Source organism: Manis javanica, chromosome 2 (assembly GCF_040802235.1).
Source record: "Manis javanica isolate MJ-LG chromosome 2, MJ_LKY, whole genome shotgun sequence".
NCBI lineage: Eukaryota > Metazoa > Chordata > Mammalia > Pholidota > Manidae > Manis > Manis javanica.
The window spans coordinates 207,959,482-207,979,312 of NC_133157.1; the positions used below are offsets into that span (position 1 = coordinate 207,959,482).

Genomic DNA, 19,831 nt, shown 5'->3' on the forward strand with positions numbered 1-19,831 from the left:
TTTACTGAAGCTCTTTTTTGTGGCCTAGTGTATTGTCTATTCTTGAAAATGTTCCATGTGCACCTGAGAAGAACATGTATTCTGTGGCTTTTGGGTGGAGCATTCTGCAGATACCTGTTAGGCCCATCTGTTCTAATGTGTTGTTCAGTGCCTCTGTCTCCTTACTTATTTTCTGTCTGGTTGATCTGTACTTTGGAGTGAGTGGTGTGTTGAAGTCTCCTAAAATGAATGCATTGCATTCTATTTCCATGTTCAATTCTGTTAGTATTTGTTTCACATATGTAGGTGCTCCTGTGTTGGGTGCATAGGTATTTATAATGGTTATATCTTCTTGTTGGACTGACCCCTTTATCATTATGTAATGTCCTTCTTTGTCTCTTGTGACTTTCTTTGTTTTGAAGTCTACTTTGTCTGATATAAGTACTGTAACTCCTGCTTTTTTTCTCCCTATTAGATGTATGAAACATCGTTTTCCATCCCTTTACTTTCAGTCTGTGTATGTCTTGGGTTTGAAGTGAGTCTCTTGTAGGCAGCATACAGATGGGTCTTGTTTTGTTATCCATTCAGTGACTCTATGTATTTGGATTACTACTTTCAAACCATTTACATTTAGGGTGATTACCAATAGGTATGTACTTATTGCCATTGCAGGCTTTAGATTTGTGGTTACCAAAAGTTCAGGGGTAACTTCCTTACTATCTAAGAGTCTAACTAAATTCACTTAGTATGCTATTACAAACACAATCTAAAGGTTGTATTTTTTTTCTCTTCCTTTTTCTTCCTCCTCCATTCTTTATATATTAGGTATCATATTCTGTACTCTGTGTCTATCCCTTAATCTACATTGGGGTAGTTGATTAAATTTTGCATTTACTTGGTAATTAATAGTTCTGCTTTCTTTAATGTGGTTTTATTACCTCTGGTGACAACTATTTATCCTTAGGAATACTTCCATCTATTGCAGTTTGTCCAAAATACACTGCAGAGACAGTTTGTGGGAGATAAATTCTCTCAGATTTTGCTGATCTGGAAATTGATCTCTCCTTCTACGTTAAATGATAATCTTACTGGGTAGAGTATTCTTGCTTCTGCTTCATTGCATAAAATGTATCATGCCACTCCCTTCTGGCATGAAAGGTTTCTGCTGAGAAGTCTGATAATTGCCTGATGGGTTTTCCTTTGTATGTGATCTTTTTTCTCTCTCTGGCTTCTTTTAATACTCTGTCCTTACCCTTGATCTTTGAGATTTTAATTATTATATGTTTTGGTGTTGTCTTCCTTGGGTCCCTTGTGTTGGGAGATCTGTACACCTCCAAGGCCTGAGAGACTATCTCCTTCCCCAGATTGGGGAAGTTTTCCGCAGTTACCTCCTCAAAGACACTTTCCCTTTTCCTCTCTCTTCTTCTTCTGATACCCCTGTAATACGAATATTGCTCCAGTTGGAATGGTCACACAGTTCTCTCAATATTCTTTCATTCCTAAAGATCCTTTTTTCTGTGCCTCAGCTTCTTTGTATTCCTCTTCTCCACTTTCTTTTTCATTTATCCTCTCCTTCACTGTATCTAAACCACTTTAAAATCCCCCAGTTGTACTCTGTAATGAATGGATCTCTGTCCTGAATTCATTCCTGAGTCCTTGAATGTTTTCTGTACCTCCATGGTCGTGTTTATGATTTTTTTTTTTTGAGAGGGCATCTCTCATATTTATTGATCAAATGATTGTTAACAACAATAAAATTCAGTATAGGGGGGTCAATGCTCAATGTACAATCATTAATCCATCTCAAGCATAACTCTCGTCAGTCTCCAATCTTCTGAAGCATAACGAACAAGTTCTTACATGGTGAACGAATTCTTACATAGTGAATAAATTCTTACATGGTGAACAGTAAAAGGGCATTCATCACAGAAACTTTCGGTTTTGATAACGCATTATGAACTATAAACAATCAGGTCAAATATGAATATTCATTTAATTTTTATAGTTGATTTATATGTTGATCCCACATTTCTCCCTTTATTATTATTATTATTATTTTTATTTTTAATAAAATGCTGAAGTGGTAGGTAGATGCAAGATACAGGTAGAAAACATAGTTTAGTGTTGTAGGAGAGCAATTGTAGATGATCAGTTGTGTGCCTGTAGACTATGTGTTAATCCAAGCTAGACAAGGGCAATAAACCATCCACGGATGCAGAAGATTTCTCTCAAAGCAGGGGGGAGGAGGTTCTGAGCCTCACCTCTGTTGATCCCCAATTTCTCACCTGATGGCTCCCCTGCAACTGTGCCTGTCTTAGGTTGTTCCTCCCTTGAGGAATGTTACCCGTCTCTGGCTAACCAGTCATCTTCTGGGGCCATACAGGGAAATGTAAAGTTGGTAAGTGAGAGAGAAGCCATACTGTTTGAAAAGGTTAGCTTTTTACTCCTTTGCAGATTTATGCCCTGTGGCTTCTATGCCCAGCACTTGTCTCGAGGCATCTTTACCACCTGGAGGAATTATGATGCTTGGTAAATTCGATATGAGGCACGAATTCTATTTAAGGGTTGTAATTAGGAAGGAAGAAGAAAAGCTATAGAGGTAGCATATGGAAGAAAACATGGGAGGATTGATTATTTCTTTGACATATCTTCTTGTAGAGTACCTTAAGTATGTATAGGTTTTAAACTACTAATTTGTACACACATATTAACATAATAGGAATACAGTGACATAAACAAAGCAAATCTATAATTACCATCCATCTCCAGTGAAGCCAAGAAAACCATTTAGGCATCCTAGGCATTTGTGAAAATTTGTCTATGATATGATGGATATTGTCCAACTGTACTTGAACAGTCTGAGAGAAATCAGACAAATTAAAGCAGCCCATTTCTGGGTTCTGTTCACCTCCCATATGTCCTTTTAACCGTAGATAGTCTATAGTCATACGATTTTGGAGTGCTACACCTTGCACCCCTCCCAACTCCTGGTTGAGTTCCAACAGTACGGATTCGGTCAAATTCATTGTCTCACTGTATGCACATGCCAGCCTAGACATCTCCCTCCTCATTCCAATGGCAAGTCCAGGAAATGGTGGGGTGGATGCAGCCACAACCGCAGCATCGCCCGGATCCCTGTAGAGGCTTTTTGATGATCATCCCCCGGCACGAGTCCTCCAGAGAGTGCTGATGCCGGAAGCTCCTCCTCATATCATATCTTAGTTCATTTTCTGGGTAGCCAAGCTAGGCCTTGATATTCTGCATAGAAACATACAGACCCTTTGCCCACACTTTGACATGCCCTCTATACCACTGTGCAGAACTCATTGGAGGTCTGCACACAGTAACTGCTTTTTTTTTTTTATTAAGAGAAAGGAATATTATCAGAAAAGAGTACCTCCATAGCTGATCATCTGATACCCTTTAAGTGATCAACATTAAGGATATTTAAAGCATGCATTGATCTTTGATTTACCAATAGTTTTATCCTATCAAGGAGTAATCCTCCTTTCCTTTCTTTCTTTCTTTCTTTTTTTTAATCTTTAATCTACACTTACATGAAGAGTACTATGTTTACTATGCTCTCCCCTATATCAGGTCCCACCTAACAACCACATTACGGTTAATGTCCATCAGCTTAGCAAAATGTTGTAGAATCCCTACTAGTCCTCTCTGTGTTGTGCAGCCCACCCTCCCCTTTCTCCCTCCCCCACATGCATGCTAATCTTAATACCCCCCTTCTTTCCCCCCCCCTTATCCCTCCCTGTCCACCCATCCTCCCCAGTTCCTTTCCCTTTGGTACCTGTTAGTCCATTTTTGGGTTCTGTAATTCCACTGCTGTTTTGTTCCTTCAGTTTTTCCTTTGTTCTTATACTCCTCAGATGAGTGAAATCATTTGGTATTTCTCTTTCACTGAGCATAATACTCTCCAGCTCCATCCATGTTGCTGCAAATGGTTGGACTTTTCCACTTCTTATGGCTGAGTAGTATTCCATTGTGTATATGTACCACATCTTCTTTATCCATTCATCTACCGATGGACATTTGGGTTGCTTCCAATTCTTAGCTATTGTAAATAGTGCTGCGATAAACATAGGGGTGCATCTGTCTTTCTCAAACTTGATTGCTATGTTCTTAGGGTAAATTCCTAGGAGTGGAATTCCTGGGTCAAATGGTAGGTCTGTTTTGAGCATTTTGATGCACCTCCATACTGCTTTCCACAATGGTTGAACTAATTTACATTCCCACCAGCAGTGTAGGAGGGTTCCCCTTTCTCCACAGCCTCGCCAACATTTGTTGTTGTTTGTCTTTTGGATGGCAGCTATCCTTACTGGTGTGAGGTGATACCTCATTGTAGTTTTAATTTGCATTTCTCTGATAATTAGCGATGTGGAGCATCTTTTCATGTGTCTCTTGGCCATCTGTATTTCTTTTTTAGAGAACTTTCTGTTCAGTTCCTCTGCCCATTTTTTAATTGGGTTATTTGTTTTTTGTTTGTTGAGGCATGTGAGCTCTTTATATATTCTGGACGTCAAGCCTTTATCAGATGTGTCATTTTTAAATATATTCTCCCATACTGTAGGGTTCCTTTTTGTTCTATTGATGGTGTCTTTCGCTGTACAGAAGCTTTTCAGCTTAATGTAGTCCCACTTGCTCATTTTTGCTGTTGTTTTCCTAGACCGGGGAGATATGTTCAAGAACAGGTCACTCATGTTTATGTCTAAGAGGTTTTTGCCTATGTTTTTTTCCAAGAGTTTAATGGTTTCATGACTTACATTCAGGTCTTTGATCCATTTTGAGTTTACCTTTGTATATGGGGTTAGACAATGGTCCAGTTTCATTCTCCTACATGTAGCTGTCCAGTTTTGCCAACACCATCTGTTGAAGAGACTGTCATTTTGCCATTGTATATCCTTGGCTCCTTTATCAAATATTAATTGACCATATTTGTTTGGGTTAATGTCTGGAGTCTCTAATCTGTTCCACTGGTCTGTGGCTCTGTTCTTGTGCCAGTACCAAATTGTCTTAATTACTATGGCTTTGTGGTAGAGCTTGAAGTTGGGGAGTGAGATCCCCCCTACTTTATTCTCTTTTTGTTCAGGATTGCTTTGGCTATTCGGGGTCTTTGGTGTTTCCATATGAATTTTTGAATTATTTGTTCCAATTCATTGAAGAATGTTGCTGGTAATTTGAGAGGGATTGCATCAAATCTGTATATTGCTTTGGGCAGGATGGCCATTTTGACGATATTAATTCTTCCTAGCCATGAGCATGGGATGAGTTTCCATTTATTAGTGTCCCCTTTAATTTCTCTTAAGAGTGACTTGTAGTTTTCAGAGTATAAGTCTTTCAGTTCTTTGGTTAGGTTTATTCCTAGGTATTTTATTCTTTTTGATGCAATGGTGAATGGAATTGTTTTCCTGATTTCTCTTTCTATTGATTCATTGTTAGTGTATAGGAAAGCTACAGATTTCTGTGTGTTAATTTTGTATCCTGCAACTTTGCTGTATTCCGATATCAGTTCTAGTAGTTTTGGAGTGGAGTCTTTAGGGTTTTTTATGTACAGTATCATATCATCTGCAAATAGTGACAGTTTAACTTCTTCTTTACCAATCTGGATTCCTTGTATTTCTTTGTTTTGTCCGATTGCCGTGGCTAGGACCTCCAGTACTATGTTAAATAACAGTGGGGAGAGTGGGCATCCCTGTCTGGTTCCCAATCTCAGAGGAAATGCTTTCAGCTACTCGCTGTTCAGTGTAACGCTGGCTGTGGGTTTATCATATATGGCCTTTATTATGTTGAGGTACTTGCCCTCTATTCCCATTTTGCTGAGAGTTGATGTTGAATTTTGTCAAATGCTTTTTCAGCATCTATGGAGATGATCATGTGGTTTTTGTCTTTCTTTTTGTTGATGTGGTGGATGATGTTGATGGATTTTCGAATGTTGTACCATCCTTGCATCCCTGGGATGAACCCCACTTGGTCATGGTGTATGATCCTTTTGATACACTGTTGAATTCTGTTTGCTAATATTTTATTGAGTATTTTTGCATCTACATTCATCAGGGATAGTGGTCTGTAATTTTCTTTTTTGGTGGGGTCTTTGCCTGGTTTTGGTATTAGGGTGATGTTGGCTTCATAGAATGAGTTTGGGAGTATTCCCTCTTCTTCTATTTTGTGGAACACTTTAAGGAGAATGGGTATTATGTCTTCTCTGTGTGTCTGATAAAATTCCGAGGTAAATCCGTCCGGCCCCGGGGTTTTGTTCTTGGGTAGTTTTTTGATTACTGTTTCAATTTCTTTGCTTGTAATTGGTTTGTTTAACTTTTGTGTTTCTTCCTTGGTCAGTCTTGGGAGGTTGTATTTTTCTAGGAAGTTGTCCATTTCTTCTAGGTTTTCCAGCTTGTTGGCATATAGGTTTTCATAGTAGTCTTTAATAATTCTTTGTATTTCTGTGGAGTGTGTCGTGATTTTTCCATTCTCATTTCTGATTATGTTGATTTGTGTTGACTCTCTTTTTCTCTTAATAAGTTGGGCTAGAGGCTTATCTATTTTGTTTATTTTCTCAAAGAACCAGCTCTTGGTTTCGTTGATTTTTGCTATTGTTTTATTCTTCTCAATTTTGTTTATTTCTTCTCTGATCTTTATTATGTCCCTCCTTCTGCTGACTTTAGGCCTCATTTGTTCTTCTTATTCCAGTTTCGATAATTGTGATGTTAGACTATTCATTTGGGATTGTTCTTCCTTCTTCATGTGTGCCTGGATTGCTATATACTTTCCTCTTAAGACTTCTTTCACTGTGTCCCACAGAAGTTGGGGCTTAGTGTTGTTGTTGTCATTTGTTTCTATATATTCTTTGATCTCTATTTTGATTTGTTCATTGATCCATTGATTATTTAGTAGCATGTTGTTAAGCCTCCATGTGTTTGTGAGCCTTTTTGTTTTCTTTGTAGAATTTATTTCTACTTTTATACCTTTGTGGTCTGAAAAATTGGTTGGTAGAATTTCAATATTTTGGAATTTACTGAGGCTCTTTTTGTGAGCTAGTATGTGGTCTATTCTGGAGAATGTTCCATGTGCACTTGAGAAGAATGTATATCCTGTTGCTTTTGGATGTAGAGTTCTATAGATGTCTATTAGGTCCATCTGTTCTAGTGTGTTGTTCAGTGCCTGTGTGTCCTTACTTATTTTCTGCCCGGTGGATCTATCCTTTGGGGTGAGTGGTGTGTTGAAGTCTCCTACAATGAATGCATTGCAGTCTATTTCCCTCTTTAGTTCTGTTAGTATTTGTTTCACATATGCTGGTGCTCCTGTGTTGGGTGCATATATATTTAGAATGGTTATATCCTCTTGTTGGACTGAGCCCTTTATCATTATGTAGTGGCCTTCTTTATCTCTTGTTACTTTCTTTGTTTTGAAGTCTATTTTGTCTGATATTAGTACTGCAACCCCTGCTTTCTTCTCACTGTTGTTTGCCTGAAATATGTTTTTCCATCCCTTGACTTTTAGTCTATGCTTGTCTTTGGGTTTAAGGTGAGTTTCTTGTAAGCAGCATATAGATGGGTCTTGCTTTTTTATCCATTCTATTACTCTGTGTCTTTTGATTGTTGTATTAAGTCCATTTACATTTAGGGTGACTATTGAGAGATATGTACTTATTGCCATTGCAAGCTTTAGATTCGTGGTTACCAAGGGTTCAAGGTTAGCTTCTTTAGTATCTTACTGCCTAACTTAGCTCGCTTATTGAGCTGTTATATACACTGTCTGGAGATTCTTTTCTTCTCTCCTTTCTTATTCCTCCTCCTCCATTCTTCATATGTTGTGTGTTTTGTTCTGTGCTCTTTTTAGGAGTGCTCTCATCTAGAGCAGTCCCTGTAGGATGCCCTGTAGAGATGGTTTGTGGGAAGCAAAATCCCTCAGCTTTTGCTTGTCTGGGAATTGTTTAATCCCACCATCATATTTAAATGATAGTTATGCTGGATACAGTATCCTTGGTTCAAGGCCCTTCTGTTTCATTGCATTAAGTATATCATGCCATTCTCTTCTGGCCTGTAGGGTTTCTGTCGAGAAGTCTGATGTTAGCCTGATGGGTTTTCCTTTATAGGTGACCTTTTTCTCTCTAGCTGCCTTTAAAACTCTTTCCTTGTCCTTGATCCTTACCATTTTAATTACTATGTGTCTTGGTGTTGTCCTCCTTGGATCCTTTCTGTTAGGGGTTCTGTGTAATTCCATGGTCTGTTCGATTATTTCCTCCCCCAGTTTGGGGACGTTTTCAGCAATTATTTCTTCAAAGAGACTTTCTATCCCTTTTCCTCTTTCTTCTTCTTCTGGTACCCCTATAATACAAATATTATTCCTTTTGGTTTGGTCACATAGTTCTCTTAGTGTTGTTTCATTCCTGGAGATCCTTTTATCTCTCTCTATGTCAGCTTCTATACGTTCCTGTTCTCTGGCTTCTATTCCTTCAATGGCCTCTTGCATCTTATCCATTCTGCTTATAAATCCTTCCAGGGATTGTTTCACTTCTGTGATCTCCTTCCGGACATCTGTGATCTCCCTCCAGACTTCATCCCATTGCTCTTGCATTTTTCTCTGCATCTCATCCCATTGCTCTTGCATTTTTCTCTGTATCTCTGTCAGCATGTTCATGATTTTTATTTTGAATTCTTTTTCAGGAGGACTGGTTAGGTCTGTCTCCTTCTCAGGTGCTGTCTCTGTGATCTTTGTCTGCCTGTAGTTTTGCCTTTTCATGGTGATACAGATAGTTTGCAGAGCTGGTACGAGTGACTGCTGGAAGAGCTTCCCTTCTTGTTGGTTTGTGGCCTTCCTCTCCTGGGAGAATAGCAACCTCTAGTGGCTTATGCTTGTCAGCTGTGCGCAGACAGGGCTTCTGCTACCTGCCTGTTTGCTATGGAGTTTATCTCCGCTGTTGCTGTGTGCGTGGCCTGGCTGGGGCTGCTCCTCCAAAGTGGTGGAGCCCCGTTGGAGGGGGAACGGCCGGGAGGGTATTTTTCTCCATAAGGGGCCTCTGTGCTCCCTGTTGCCCAGGGGGTTAGAGTGCCCAGAGATCCCCAGATTCCCTGCCTCTGGTCTAAGTGTCCTGTCCTGCCCCTTTAAGACTTCCAAAAAGCACTCTCCAAACCAAAACAACAACAGCAACAATGAGAGAGGGAACAGAAAAAAAAAAAAAAAAAAGGAAAAAACACGCTTTTTTTTTTTTTCCTCAGGCGCTGGTCCCAGGCACCCGCTCACTGGTCCTGCTGCCCTGCCTCCCTAGCACCGGGGTCCCTGTCCCTTCAAGGCTTCCAAAAAGCACCCACCCACCGATCCCGCAGGGAAAAATGCGCGATATTCTTTGTCTTCAGGCGCCGGTCCCAGACATCCTCTTACCTGTCCTGCTGCTCTGCCTCCCTAGCGCTGGGGTCCCTGTCTCTTTAAGGCTTCCAAAAAGCACTCGCCAAAAAGAGAAAAAAAAAAGGGAAAAAACGCGTGATTTCCTCCGTCCTCAGGCACCGGTCTCAGGCAACCGCCCACCGGTGCCGCAGGGAAAAAGGTGCGATATTCTTTGTCCTCAGCTGCCGGTCCCAGGCACCTGCTCACTGGTCCTGCTGCTCTGCCTCCCTAGCACCGGGGTCCCTGTCCCTTTAAGGCTTCCAAAAAACACTCGCCAAAAAGAGATTAAAAAAAAGGGGAAAAAACGCGCGATTTCCTCCGTCCTCAGGCGCCGATCTCATGCACACGCCTACCGGTCCCGTAGGGAAAAACAGTCAGTAATCTTTGTCCTCAGGCTCTGGTCCCAGGCACCCCCTCACTTGTCCCGCCGCCCGGCCTCCCTAGCAATGGGGTCCCTGTCCCTTTAAGGCTTCCAAAAAGCACTCGCCAAAAAGAGAAAAAAAACAGGGGGGAAAATGTGCAATTTCCTCCATCCTCAGGTGCCGGTCCCAGGCACCGCTCACCGGTCCCGCCGCCCTGCCTCCCTAGCAACGGGGTCCCTGTCCCTTTAAGGCTTCCAAAAAGCACTCGCCAAAAAAAAAAAAAAAACCTCTCCGGTTTCTTTCCATCCACCGGGAGCAGGGGGGAGGGGCGCTCGGGTCCCGCCAGGCCGGGGCTTGTATCTTACCCCCCTCGCAAGGTGCTGGGTTCTTGCATGTGTGGATGTTTTCCTGTGTCCTCTGGTCTCTATGTTAGGAAGAGTTTTGTTTGTTATATTTTCATAGCTCTATGTGTTTTTGGGAGGAGATTTCCACTGCTCTACTCACGCCGCCATCTTGGCTCCACCTCTGATTTTTTTAAATCTCTTTCAGGAAGGTTGATGAGTTCATTTTCATTTGACCCTTTTTCTGGTGTTTTGGGGATTTGGGTTTGAACCAGTCTCCTTTGACATTTCATATTTGTATGTGGCACCCTCTAGTGCCCAGAAGGTCTACTCTCTGGGGCTGCTTAGCCGATGGAGCAATGTCGGTGGTTGCTGGGTGTGGTGCTGGTGACTGGGGGTTGGGAAGAGCTGTTTCCTGCTTCCGAGCTACTGTGTCCCTCTCCACAGACTGACCAGTGGACCAAGTACACAGATGTAATCCTCTGTGCTTTGCCTTTGTAGCTGCTGTAGGCAGGGCCTCCCTTGGCTGGACTGATGCCAGGGAATTTGCAGCTGGTTTGCAAGAAAGTGCCAGCTGGCCAAAAGGTGCAGCAGGCTGCATATCATGGTGGAAGACTTCAGGGCTGGGTAGCCAGCCAGGGGGATGGAGTACCTGAAGTTCCTGAAAAGTTCCCAACCTGCTGGGCAGAGTGCACCTGGACAATTTTGCTTACCTGTCTTTTTTCCTGAGCAGCAAGCCCTCTGCAATCCTTCCCATTTAGTAGCCCTCTCACTGTTATGGAGTCTCTCATACTGCCTGCCTTTCTTTTGTCTCAGAGCAGCTGGATGTGGATCCCTGTTTTCCACAAGCAGCTAGAATCTCAGTCTCTCCAAGTATTCCTCCTGTTTTAGTTTTTGAACCCCACTAATCTCCAGAGCACAATGCAATATCGGTTTGTGCTCCCACAGCAGATCTCCAGGGCTGGGTGTTCAGCTGTCCTAGGCCTCCACCCCCTCCTCACTCCATTTCTCTTCCTTCTGCCAGTGAGCTGGGGTGGGGAGGCCTCTGTCTCACCTCTCACATCGTCATCTTTAATCTGATCTACCTGATTTAACCACTGTTGCTCGATAAAACTACCAAGTTATCATGACATAATCCCATATCTATGGGTTCCCAGACTCAGCATTACTTATTTTGCCTATTATACAAATATTTCTCCCTTTCCCCAATTGATTTGCTTGGTTCTGGGGAACAGATACCCCAACATCAAAATGCCATCTTGGTTAATTTTGAAATAGCCACAAGTTAGAATAAATACATTAGTAATACTGGTCAGCTACCTCTTTTTCCACTGCCACCTAATGTTTCTTGATAAATTTCTTCATTTTTGCTGCAAAGTTGTTACGCTGAGTTTCAGGATTTTTCTCTAATCTGTGACGATGCTCATCCATCTTAGCCTTTAGATTATTTTCCAGATTCACCAGCTGTTTCTGATGTTTCTGCATCATTCTCTTACAGCCAGACATTTGTTCTCTGAGCTGTTTCCTGCTCATGTTCTGGCATTTCCCTTGTAACCTACAACAATGGAGAAGAAAGAATGAAATAAAGCAAAACCTTTTTCTTTCAAAACCATCTTAGACCAGTCTACTATCAACTAAGTAGGTAATTCATGTAGGAGATCCCACTCAACAGCATCTAATAAAATTTCATATCAAGAAGCAGACAAGGTAGTTGGTTCTAAAATTTAAATGGAAATTTGAAAGACCTAGAATAGCCATAATTTTGAGGGGGATAAAAAGTTGGTAGATGTAAATTTAGTGATCTAAACAGTGTGGTATTGGTATAAGGACAGGCTGAATAGAGCAAAGGAACACAGTAAAATCTGGAAACAGACCGACATATTTTCAGTCAATTGATTTGCTACCAAAAAGTCAAGTTAATTCAAAGAGGAAAGGAAAGTTTTTAACAAATCCTGCTGTAACAACTGGTTCTCTGTATGCAAAATAAATAAATGCTGAGTCATACTATATATAGAAATTAATTTGAAAAGAGTCACTTGACCTAAACCTAAAATCCAGAATCATACAGCAGAAGAAAACACAGAATATTGTTATGACCTTAGGGTCAGCAAATATTTCTTGGGTAGGACACAAGAAACACTAACTATAATTTAAAAATGTACAAACTAGATTGTTAGAGACTAAATTCACATAATGTATGATTAATTATTTAAAGTAAACAATTCAGTAGTACTTAGTATATTCATGATGTTCTGCAAGACTGCCCATATCTAGTTACAAAACATATATAATACTTCAGAAGAAAACCCTGTATGTTTTAAGCAGTTGCTCCCCCATCTCCCCTTCTGGTAACCACCAATCTATTTTCTGTCTATGGTTTATCTATTTTGGATGTTTCATATAATATGTGACCTGGTGTATCTGGCTTCTTTCACCTAGCATGCTTCCAAGATTCATCCATATTGTATAGGATGTATCAGTACTACATTCCTCTTTATAGCTGAATAATATTCCACTGTATGCACATACCCTCATTTGTTTATCCATTTATTTCTTGCTGGACCTCTGTGTTGTTTCCATCTTTTGGCTATTGTGAATACTGCTGTTATCTTAAAGATACTGAAAACGGAGCCAGGTGTTGAAGCTTTGATTATTGCTTTTTTCTCCCCATACATTTACCTCTCCATGTGATTTTCTCCCATACTTTCTTCTGTGATTTCCCCACTCCAACTATGTGGACATTTTGCCACCATACCCCTCCCTTTTTATATGCCTAAGAAAAGTTAGTACAAACACACAAAATTATAAAGCAATCTCTTTGGAGAGCAAGAGTTAGATGAAAAAATAACAGCTCCAATCAGTCAATATGTAATAACGTGAATTATCAAGAAGGATGAATTTCAAGAAAACAAGGATAATGTAACATTAGAAAACTGGTTCATATTAATGAAGTATATTTCATAGATCAAAGGAGAAAAATAGGACCATCCTCATTTTTAATGTCTTAGTAAACTGAATCTTGAGGAATACTTCCTTTGCATGATAAAAATTTATATTTAATTAACACTTATTGAGAAACAGCATAGGCAAGGCATTGTATTATGTTTTAGTGATTCAAACATTAAATAAGGCAAATCCTGATCTGAAGAACCTAAAACATGTGGTATTACTCACAAAACATTCACAGTCTCCTTTTCTGCAGCAGACTATCTCACACCTGGGAGTTAATCCAAAGGAAGTAATTCAAATTAAGATACTTTCATAATGTTCATTGCAGTGTTATTTTTAGGAGCAAAATCTCTTAACCTTAATGTCCCACAATAGGGGAATAGTTGTGGAAATTTCTTCACATTAACTCAATGGACTATGATGCATCCATTAATAAGTTTCCTTCAGTACCCACAATGTGCCAGCAAGCTAGCACATAGACTAAATTAATTCAAAGGCCCTGCAGTAATATTGAACTCTATATGTGAAGTAAAATAAGTTGCAAAAAGTATAACAGAGTTTTTCAACTGCTGCTTCACTGAGATTTTGGATCAGGTAATGCTTCCGTGGGGTCCAGGGGTTTGTCCTGCACACTGCACGATATTTCACAGCCTCCCTGACCTTCACCAGTGGGCCTGCACACCCTCCTGCTTGGTTTTGGTAACTGATACAGTCCCCACATGTTCCCACATGTCCCCTGGGGGGCAGGCTTGCTTTGGTCAAGTATATTGTGTATTTGACATATAACACAGTATTCTATATATAGTTTGACTACAACTATATAAAAACCAATATTGAAAAGAATAAAAGTTGGGAGAAACAATGAGGAAATATTGCTTGCTATAATTATTTGAGGTAGGGCAGGGATATGGGACAAGCATCAAGATTAAATTTCCTAAAAATGCTGAGATAGAAATAGTATAGGAAGAACAGAAGGAACCTTTTAGTCCCATGAGATGGAAATCTGTGAAGTGGATACCATGTGGGCTGTGCTGACCTAGGCAGGCAGCGGGCTCTGGGGAAGATGTATTGGGCAAGGATTTGGGGCTCCTGCCTCATCTGTCTCTGATTATGTGATCTTGAGAGGATCACCACCCCTCTGAGTTTCAGATTGTCTTTTTCTGGCATTTAGTGAAACCTGAACTTGTCTTAATAGTCCAGACTTTCTACTTTTTCCATAATTATCCAGCCTCTATACTCGCTGTCTCCTAACACCAATATACTGGGTGCTCACTTTATGCCCAGGAAAGCACCAAGTGTTTTAAAAGATACAATTAGTGGAAAATGTAATCTTTGCTCTGGATGCATTTATAATTTGAAGAGTGAGAAAACAAGCCTTAGGGAAACAATTTAACATTTTACATCTTACACTGCCTGTTTCACAGGTGTTCGTCTTGTTGGCCCAATTATATGCTTGAAAAAAAAAACAGCCACCCCAGGATGGCAGTACACATGCCCAAGGCTGAGAACCTCAGAGGAGGCTTCACGTTCTAGGGGTAACAGTCTTCACTACAGTGGTCCCTTCAGTTACTAAACAAGTAAGCAAACAATAGCAAGCTCAGGAGAGGGGGGACTCCAGAATCTTTATAACATATTGCCCGAAATGCCCAGTTACTAACAAAGAAATATGAGACACATAAAGAAATAGGAAAGTGTGACCCATACCCAGGAAAAAGAGCTGGCAGCAGAAATAGTCTGTGAGAGGGACCAGATGTTAGATTTAACACAGACTTCAAAGTAGCCATTATTAACATGTTCCAAGAACTGAAGGAAATTATGATAAAAGAGGTAAAGGAAGGTGTGATGTCAACATCACAACAAATAGAAACTATCAATAAAGAGCTAGAAATTATAAATGAAATGGAAATTCTTGGGATGAAAAGTACAATCATTGAAATGTATCATTTATTAAAGGGGCTCAACACTATCTCTGAACTGAGAGAAGAAGAAACAGCAAGCTTGATGATAATTCAATAAAGAGTATGCAATCTGCAGAAGAGAGAGGAAAGGGAATGAACAAAGGTGAACAGAGCCTCAGATTACAAAAGGTTGAAGAGTAACTTGGAAGTTACTCCTAGTTCCCTGTTAGGAGAGGCCAGCAGATGCCGCCCTGGTCAAGTGATCTAAGTGAACATCAGCAGGAGCAGGATCGACTGAAGTCGTGCCCCAGCCGATAGCAGCAATGAGAAGGACACAGCAATACTTCCATGGTATTTCCTCCCTAGATACCCCACCTGACTCACATCATGAGGAAACACATGAAACCAGATGATGAACATCCTGTGCACTAACTTGCCTGTAATCTTTAAGGATACCAAGGTCATGGAAGTCGAGAGAAGAACTGTTCCTCACTGAAGGAGAGTAAAGGGCCTTGACAAGTAAATGCAGTGTGTGCTGCTGAACTAGATCCTTTGGCTGGAATCACTGACAAAACTTGAATGAGTTCTGGGAGTTAGATAGTGATAATTGCCACTGCCAGTTTCCTGATTTTAACATTTATATTTTGGCAATTGAACATAAGTAAATCCTTATAATTCTACCAGGTTCTCAGTAATTTTTTTTATTTTCCTATAAAAATAAAATTACTGTAAATGCCCTATCATTAATTTCTCACTATTGTTACTTTGATAAGTTTTAACAGTAAAACTTTATATTTATGAGAATTTTAGGTATTTCTTGTGAATTGAATTGGTGCTATTTTTTTCTTTTTTTTCATCTTATATTCCCTCATTTTGCATTTTAATCCAGAGGCAAGTCTAGTATTGTTGGTGAGGCCCATGAGCTCCTCATCTACTCCTGTACTCTGTTTTCATAGGCCATAGGGTTTGGGCTCCCTCCATTCCTGTATACGCTCCTGTAATTTTTGTGATTCTCTGAAAATCTGAATTTCTAATCTTAACATTTTTGTTTTCTTTCCTTTGGGAGTTAGTTGTGATGAGATACCAAAAATGCTTCCATGTCAGTGTATTTAGATAAATTGGTGGATTGGTTTTGGGAACCCTGAAGAAGAACTCTGAAGTCAAAGACTAAAAAAGGAGAAAAGAGAATTACATAAAAATAAACATTTGGAGTAACTGTAGCCTTTACTCTTTTGGGGTATTTCCATTTACTTTCCTGAACACAATACTTTTGTGACAAGTATTTCAGAAGAAATTGCAAGCAGTATAATTAACAGTGATGTCTTCATTCTTAATTTTCTAAAGCTTTGTTTTAAAACTATGGCTCTTTAAATCACTGATGTATAGTGTTAAAAAATAAACATGATACTCTTAAACTCATCTCCTGCTTCTTAATGAAGTGTTACTGTTTTAGCCACTCACTTCTTGTAAAAGAAATATACCTAGGGAATGAAAATAAAAATTTTAAGTGAGAAAGAGAGAAGTATATAAATAAGAGAAGGGAAAAGAAAAATTGTGGAGAGGTTGTACTACTAGTGGAATCCTAGCTTTGTGTTTTGAAGAGTACTATTTATATATTTGTGTTAAGTTCCTGACAAGTTGTATGTAAATTTGTTGCTTTCTTAAAACAGAGAAATATACATTTTCAAAGACCCTTCTGCTGTTTGTAAAAGCAAACAAAAACAAAAATCAGTCATTTTTAAGTCTGTTTGTCATGTTTTCTAGATGTCTAAGGTCTAATTTGGGTTAGCACACAATTTTTGCAAAGGGCCAGATAGTAAATATTTTAGTCATCTGGACCATATGGTAAACTACTCATCTCTGCTGTAATAGGAAAGAAAGTAGGCATACACAGTAACACAAATGAATAAATCTTTACTATGTTCCTATGAAACATTATTTGATTTCTTCTTTCAACCACTTAAACATGTGTAAACTATTTTTAGTATGTGAACTGTACAAAAACAGGCCGTGGGCATAGGTCCATGGGCTGCATAGTTGACCTCAGTCTAAGTGCTTGCTGGCAGACTAGGACTTTATGAAAAGCCATTTCCTCCAATTAAAGAATTAGAGAATCAATAAGTTTTCTAACATACTTTTTGGTTATTCAGTTAATGTTCTCTTACATACTTTAGAGAGCTGGGTGGGGAAAGATTAAATGGGTTGAAGATTAGGAAACTAGGTAATGTTTGATGGAGAGGTTGTTGGGCATGCCTGAATTTACAGCATCTCTGTAACCTGCATGGAGACTTGTGGCAAAGGCACTGAGTTTGCCTAACACATGGCAAGCACTTAGTAAGTACATAAATGTAGAAATAGCAGCATAGCTACTTACTGTAGTTCTCTATTTAGTACTAAATATTTTCAGCAACTAACCAGTTGCCTGTGATTCTAAATTAAAGTTTTAAATCCTAGTTCCAGTTGTCCTAACTTTCCACTAGCAATCTAAGTGCAAAATGTCTTAGTTGTGCTAGGCCATGCTCTTGAGCAGTGTGTCAAGGTATTACTACCTAGTACTTTATAGAAAAAATCCTGGATCTGGTAACCACTGTTCTAACTCCCATTTTCAAAAGTTCCTGATTGTAAAACTTTTTTATATGATTGTCAAGTTCTGACACTATAGTCTCCCAGTAAGCAATTACTTTAGAGAAACACTAGACATATAGAAAAGTATTTTAACTCCATATTTTAATCTTGTGAAAAATGATTTAAAAACATGAACAGAGTCCAGAGTTTTCATTTTAAATAAAAACAATATAGTGAGATAAACCATTTTTTAAAAAACAGATGTTACTGGCTTAGGCCATTACCTGGGAAATAACTAGGAATTGCTCTGAAGAATATATTAAAGAATAGGAACTTATGCTTTAATTTGTAATTTCATATAGACTTCACCATGATGTATAATGAAATAAACCTTTGTTTATTTTTATTTGTTTGTTGTCCTGGTTGGTGTTTGAATTTGTGAGATAGGAATGTTGAAAAATATCTGTAAGATTTTAAGTTGGTTTTTAAATTTCTTCCTTATTAGGTTGACTACCAGTTGTACCATAATTAAAGTTGTTTTTTTGACTGACATTTTGTAGAATAACCAGGTTCTAGATTAGAATTATATAGGATAAATTACATAGAAACTCAAAACAGTTTTCATTTATTTGTGGCTTTATTGTTTACAGTCTTTGGGCATCATCTTTTCCATGTAAACAAATTTGTTAACGATATTTTATTGATATTTCAAAGCACTAATCTGAAAGCTGCATTTCATGAGTTGAAATAATAATCATTAGCCCTGATTTTTTTTTCCCTTTCCAGTTTGGTAGAGGTTTTTTCTTTCCTTTTAGTAGTTTTTCCTGTGCCAAGGCCTCTTCAAGTATCACAGATCAGCATGATGAGAGATTAACATATTTTTCCTAATCTTTAATGTAGCTGGTTTTTGTGTTTTCTGATTACAGATCTTGCTTGCATGTACAAGTTATTTAGTCGTGTGCCAAATGGTTTGAAGACCATGTGTGTGTGTGTGAGTTCCTGCTTGAGGGAACAAGGTAAAGCCCTTGTTTCTGAGGAAGGAAACAGAAAGAACCCCATTGATTATATTCAGGTCAGTAAATATAGAAAATTCTCTATAAGTTTATGACAAAGTGGTTTTGACAAGTGCTAAAAGGTCACTTTTATTAAGCTATATATTATGTATTTTTTACTTTGTCCCAAGGGTAAATTAATATGTGTAAATTATCCTAAATATTTTAGAATTTTGCAAAGTAGGCCTATTTATATCGGGTAGCAGGACTCAGCTGCTCTTTTCACTTACTCAAATATTTGATGAAGCCCTTATATGCCTTAGTGTTCATACACCTCCTGTGTAGGAAGAAAAACTGTTTGTTACTGTTAGTTTCAAAATGGTTTTGCTTTCAATTAGTATTATGAATAAATTATGCTGCAGTTTTCCATTTTTTAAGTATAAATAAGAAGCTTTTTTTGAATATTTTTAAAGCTCTTGTTGGATTCACCCATTAGTTGAGACAATGAAATGAAAATAAGTTGAAAACAAAACAGAATCTATGAGTTTAACACTGAATACACACATGTATCAGCAAAATGATAATAATCATACATGATCACCAGTATATTGTTAATAGAAATATTATTAATAATATATACTAAATTTCTTTTGTTTTTTGAAAGGGCTTATTGGATCTGAAGAGTAGGTTTGATCGCTTCCTCCAGGAATCATTTAATAATGACCGGCTCTTTAAACAAACTATTGCAGGTGACTTGGAATATTTTCTCAACTGCAACTCCAGGTCCCCTGAGTTTATCATTATTTATTGATGATAAGCTAAAAAAGGGAGTAAAAGGGGTAAGTATAAATGTGTGTGAAAACACATTAAATTTTATTTGTAAATACAAAAACTGTATTTTGTAAGTCTGAAATTAAGCATTCATTATTCTTTGCTGTACTGTGTACTTCGCTTACATGTGTACTGTGATTTTTGAAAAGAATTGTTTAAGTATTTGATGCGGTAAGAAGAACTTTGCCATTTCTCTTAATGTGTAATTGACATAAAAACAAAGAACTACATAGCCATAGTTACTGACCAGTCTATAGACAGCAAGAGTCAGATATGCTATAGAGATGTAACTAGCAAACAGCTATCTGCAGCATAGAATGTTGTTTGCTGTCATCTGGTCTGGGGTCTGTGTATCAAACAATACCTGGATGCAGAAAATTTGAAGGCATAAACCAGAATGGCTATCAAAAAATAGTTTGAAAGCATATGTTGAAGCTCATTTTTAAGCCTTTATTATATATACTGGGACCTTGGAAGCTCACCACAGCATAGAAAATCATATTAAGCATATTGTGATCACA

The 19,831-nt window shown here is 38.7% G+C and overlaps 1 protein-coding gene across 1 annotated transcript in view; it reads left to right on the forward strand.

The window, feature by feature from the left end:
- The window catches only part of LOC140845705 (serine/threonine-protein kinase TAO1-like), an 88,674-nt gene that overhangs the window by 62,401 nt on the left and 6,442 nt on the right, over positions 1-19,831 (forward strand). Inside the window, exons 18-19 of the mRNA XM_073220520.1 lie at positions 18,414-18,559; positions 19,229-19,318. Of these exons, the coding sequence (XP_073076621.1) occupies positions 18,414-18,559; positions 19,229-19,318 (236 nt within the window). The remainder of the gene's footprint in view (positions 1-18,413; positions 18,560-19,228; positions 19,319-19,831) is intronic.